A 5,243-nucleotide genomic window follows, 5' to 3' on the forward strand; every position below is an offset into this window, starting at 1 on the left:
AGCTGCTCCTTACTACATGCCTTTGACCAAGTTTCTTAGGCTTTCTGTACCTCACTTTCCTCTTCTATAAAATGTTGAGTAATAACAGAGTTGTGGTACAAGGTAAGTGATTACAACAAAATACCTAGGACAGCACCTATATCATAAACATGTCTATTACTTTTGTGTTCTGCCAGCTAAACTGATGTCAACGGAAATCAGAACATGACACGGAGAAAAGTTTATGAAGTACTTTTATTAACAACTTAATACAAGACTGTACATTGTAGGTGCTGAAGTCAACTTACTCCTGAAAACTGGAAAACCAGCACTTCTATACCACTTCAGGCTTTGGTTATAAGTGCCATTTTCTATAGCAGAATCACATAGTGTAACCAAACAATTTAAGAACAGGAAAAAAAAAAAAGATGTTCCACGGGAATGGAGAGATTATTTATGCACAAACAGCTGAGGATCATTTCTAGCTTTACGTGATTCACTACATACTCTGGAATGTTCAGTTCCCTTTTCTACATTCCTACAACCAGACACACAGCAACTAAAAACTTGGCCACAGGTCCTGCCTAGACGCTCATTAACATAAAACAAAAATATTTATATAAATAAGTCAATTAAACCTCACAAAAACTAAAACGCAAGACAAAATCCAACAGTCAATAAAAACTGTACAGTATGGTCAGTCTTTTACATCTGAAAAATGTGTAACTTAAAAAAAGTTCTTTATTGTATAAAAGAGTCTCTGGCATCAGCGTTAGCTGGAGTGAAAACTTGAAGACTCAGACTCGGTTGAAACAGAAGAATGTCCACCTCGCTTTCCTTTGGAAAGGATCTTGAGGCTGGACCCTCTGCTCACAGAAGTGAGTGCATGCTGGGCAGAAGTTTTAAATTTGGCTCCAAGGAAGGCATAGAGGATGGGATTCAGGCAACAATGGAAAAAGGCAAGGGCCTCAGTGATGGAAATCCATTTATGAACCGTGTTCTCAAACTCACATCCTTGCTTGATAATTTCCAGGAGAATGAAGGAATCGATGCTGATCCCAATATAGTAGGGCAGCCAGCAGGCAAAGAAAGCCAGAATTAGGATGACTGTTGTCTTCAGGGCCTTGCGCTTCTGGTGGCCCTTGGAGTGTGACAGCTTGGAGATGATAATGCAATAGCAGGACAGGATGACGATACCTGGCAGGATAAGTCCAACCATGATGTGCTGAAACTGGAACACAACTACCCACAAATCATTGGGGTAAAAGCGGTCACAGATAAACTTCCCATCCCCCTCAATGACATTGGCGAAGATGAAATCGGGAATAGTCAGCAGGACAGCAGGGATCCAGACACCAACATAGACTGCCTTTTCAACCAACAGCTTCCTCGGCCTCTGACTGTTGGTGGCATGGACAATGGCCAAATACCGGTCCAGACTGATGAAGGCCAGGATGAGGACACTGCTGTAGAGGTTGACGGTGTAGATGACATGGACTGCTTTGCACAGAAATTTCCCAAAGTACCAGTTCGCCACCGCATCAACTGCCCAGAAGGGAAGCGTGATGACAAAGAGGAGGTCAGCCACTGAAAGGTGCAGCCTGTACTTGTCTGTCATGCTTCTCAACTTTTTCTGGTAACCCATGACCAGGATCACCAACCCGTTGCCCACAATGCCAGTTAAGAAGATGATGGAATAGATGGTGGGCAGGAAGATACGGTTGAAATGGGCGTTTTCATTCCGGAAGCAGGGTTCTTTTGCGGAGTCATAGTCTCCTGAGCCCAATTCCTCAGAGTAGTTGTCTGAAGTGTATATCTGCAAAAGAGGCAAAGGTATGCACATTCACTTCCATGGTCAGCAGGCATTACCCAAGTTTTAGAAAACACGATTCTGGGACTTAAAAACAATTTATGTTTTTTTGACCCAACCCAGACCAGCCTTCCTCAAGAGATTCTTCAAGTACTGGGTTAGGACCCAAGAACAACCATTCTTCCCATCTTCTCCCGAAGTCACTTCATTATATCCCTCTTTAGTGGAACCAATTACAAGATTCTTTGTTTAGAACAAAAGGGCGCTGAGATCCTGAGGGTTTCAAAGTCACATCTTGGCTAACTCTTCTGCCCCGCCCACTGGAAAGAAAACACACACAGACACACACACACACACACACACACACACACACACACACAAAGAGGCCGCTCCCAGGAGGCACGGGGTGGAGGATTGAACCTAGCATCTCAGTGAGGAGGACTTTTTGTATTAAATTGGCCAACGAGGGGAAGAGGGAAAGGATTACCACCGCGTGTGTGTGTGTGCGGAAGGTGTCCCAAACTCTTATTCTCCTAAAGCGCAAAACATTGCTTTCCCCACGCCTGTCTAAACGCAAACCAATCTGTGCTTCAAGCAACACGTAGTGAGAAAGGAGAACGAGGCCTGGAAAAAAGCTTGGGGTATTGGGAGGTTGTGTCAGAAATGAGCAAATCAGTACCTCCTACTCCAAGGGGACCCTCCTTGAGGGTGTGGGTCTCTTGCCATCCCAATTTTTAGCACTTAGTGCAGAAGTATTAGAGCATGCGGCATTTTCCTGGGTGGGGAAGGTCACGGGGTCTGCACCCTTGGTCTTCGCCCCGAGTTTCATTTCCTCACTCTCTGGGTCGCTCCCCAACCTGCCACTGATCCAGCTAATGGGGTCCTGGCAGCCTCCAGAAGGTGGGCAAGCTAGGGCCGGGTCTTCCAGCTCCTGGCCGTTGCTGCCCACCACACCCAGGTCCACCGCCGCCGGCAGGCAGCTGCTCCAGGGGTTTGGCTGCCGGGCTGCGGGCCAACCGGCTTGTCCCGAAGGGTGCTGGAGAGAGATTGGGCGGCTCTGCTGCAAGAGTCTTTGAATTGCGCGCCACGGGAGGAAACGAAAAACCTCTCTAGCAAGGGAGTTTCAAAAGGCTTCAGGAAACCACCGACGGTTACTTGCCGCAATTGGTCTCGGAGAGAGTCAAACCGTCTCCCCACTTGCACCTGCTAGTCGTCGCCACGGCGACCCGGCAGCCCAGGTGCCTTACCAACAATTCCGACTCCCCGGGTCGCAGCCGCGCACATCTCCTGGTCAGCAGCTGCACGGTGTCTGCCTACACTCCCCCGACCTCTCCAAGATCCAAACTCGCGAAACTCGGGGTCCACTGGCTGCCGCCGGGAAACGGCGCGCCCCGTACGCCGGCAAGGTCCTCTAACTCCCAAGGCGCGCCAAGTGCGCCCGGTCACGTCCCAGAAGCTGCCGCCGTGCAGACCTCTCGAGCTAGCGGCGCGGGGAGCCTGCCCGGCTTTCTTTTTTTTTTTGGCGCACCTCCGCCCGCCGCACGGAGCTTAGCAAACGTGCGCTCGACCGCAAGAACAGAAAGGCGCCTCTGTCGAAGTCCACCTGGGACGCGCTCTCATTCTGGGAACTTAGCCCAGAAGCGCGGACCCCCTTCTTTAAATTAAGACAGTGTAACGCCAAGAAATCCCACCTCGTCCGAGGAAGAGAGCAGGGGTCGGCGCAGCGCGCGCCTTTTCCGCAGCGAGCACAGAATGTTGTTTGCAAACAGCGTGCCAGGCGGCGCGCGCAGCAGCATCGCGGGAGACACAACCCCCCGCCCGGCAGAACTCCCGTGCCAACCTTTTCTGCTCAGAGAAACTTTTCCATTCATACGCCCCTATATAACCATAATCCCGAAAATTTCTTTCCGTGCCCCTTCTTAGGGAGACGGGGAACGCCAATGTTCTGGTGGCTTCTGCCCTCTCGCAGAGGGGCTGAGCTCTAAATTTACTCGTTTGTGTGCTTAGGACAAAGCAGGTTGAAACTGGACTTACACTGATTCCTCCTTCCATGGTAAGAGTTTCCTTCCAGCAGAAGTGGATACCGGAGCGGGCAAGTTGTCGAAATCACTCTGCTACCTGCTGCTGCAGCCAACAAATTGAAGTTTCTGACCGAAGCCAGACTTTTATAAAAACACGCTCGCAGAGCAGCGCATGCGCAGCTCTGGCGGGGCGGGGAGGGGAAGGTGGGGTGGGAGAGTGGGTGGGTAGAGGGGTGGCCAAGGCGGGGGGCAGGGCTCATGGGCGGGGCGGAGCGGAGGGTGAGGGCCCAGGGACGACTCCGCGAAGCTGCTACAACCCTGGGTCCCTTCTCGGGTCCCCAGCCTAGTAGAACGTCCTGGTCCACTTCTTGGGGAGAGTGGGTAGCGCCTGGAGGGCTGCGGGAAGCAGGAGCTTCTCCAAGTGGCACGTTCATCCTTGCCCACGTGGATGGAATTCCAGACCTGGGAATGGTACAAATGGAGACACCGAGGTCCAGGGAGGGGAAGTGACTTAAGGGAGTGACCCAGCCAGTAGGTGGCAATATTAGAAGCGGGGCCGACTGCCGGACTCCATTCCTAGGCTCAGACCAGATGCGAGTCCAGGCAGAAAATAAAACCAGGAGCAGTGGCTCACGCCTGTATTCCCAGCATTCGGGAGGCCGAGGCAGGAGGATCTCAGGTTGGAGGCCATCCTGGGATAAATAGTTCAAGGCCAGTCTGAACTACGTAGTGAGACCCTACCTCAAAAAGCAGAAGAGAAAAATTCTTAGGATCACAGCCGTAATTTTATGCGCACATTCACAGAGACCACCAGCGTCAGGTGTGGATAATCAGGAAAAGCTGTCAGAAGAAGGTAGGGTTTGGCACAATTCTAGAGACAGTTTGAGTAGATATTTTAGAAATGTCACAATAGTAATATCTAATCGGTGAGTAATAATTTTGCGGAGAAATTTCAGTGTGCTTTGAAAGAGAAATTTGGGAATTTTTTGGGAACAGATGACCAGGAACTTGCACAGAACCCACTGGCACACGTTGCGGGTGGTAACTTTAAGGGAAGCATTTAGTCAACAGACATCTACATGGGGGCCTGTGCGACGCACTATTCTAGGCACTGGGGGGTCCCGCGCTGAACTCAACAGAGGCCGCACGCGAAGGAAACGTCTGCAGACACCAAATGCTAGGGTAGGCTGGGAACAACGAGCGTGGCTTGAACTCAGGTCTTTGGACCTCACATCAGGCACCTTCCACGGTTTTGTGCGGAGGACTTGCACGAACACTGAGGAGAAATTAAACTGCTGAGAGGGGCGGGGCGTAGACCGGGGTTGGACGGTTACACTTGTCCCAGACAGGCTGGGGTTTGCAGTAGGCGCCCAGACTGAGCTTTCCAGCCTCTCGCCACTTCCCGCCGGCGCCGAGCCGGGCAGGGCGGGGCA

At 51.2% G+C, this 5,243-nt stretch overlaps 1 protein-coding gene and 1 pseudogene across 1 annotated transcript; one reads left to right on the forward strand and one right to left on the reverse strand.

The window, feature by feature from the left end:
* Window positions 1–269: 269 nt before the first annotated feature.
* Window positions 270–3,962, reverse strand: Cxcr4 (C-X-C motif chemokine receptor 4). The gene is made up of 2 exons (XM_010606148.3): window positions 3,824–3,962; window positions 270–1,795 (listed from the first exon to the last, which is right to left on the reverse strand). The coding sequence occupies exons 1-2, from the start codon at window positions 3,839–3,841 to the stop codon at window positions 752–754; spliced, it is 1,062 nt and encodes a 353-aa protein (XP_010604450.1). The 5' UTR covers window positions 3,842–3,962; the 3' UTR covers window positions 270–751.
* Window positions 3,963–4,068: 106 nt separating this feature from the next.
* The window catches only part of LOC104849692, a 10,227-nt pseudogene continuing 9,052 nt past the window's right edge, over window positions 4,069–5,243 (forward strand).

Source organism: Fukomys damarensis, unplaced genomic scaffold (assembly GCF_012274545.1).
Source record: "Fukomys damarensis isolate Sample0158 unplaced genomic scaffold, DMR_v1.0_HiC HiC_scaffold_29, whole genome shotgun sequence".
Lineage (NCBI taxonomy): Eukaryota > Metazoa > Chordata > Mammalia > Rodentia > Bathyergidae > Fukomys > Fukomys damarensis.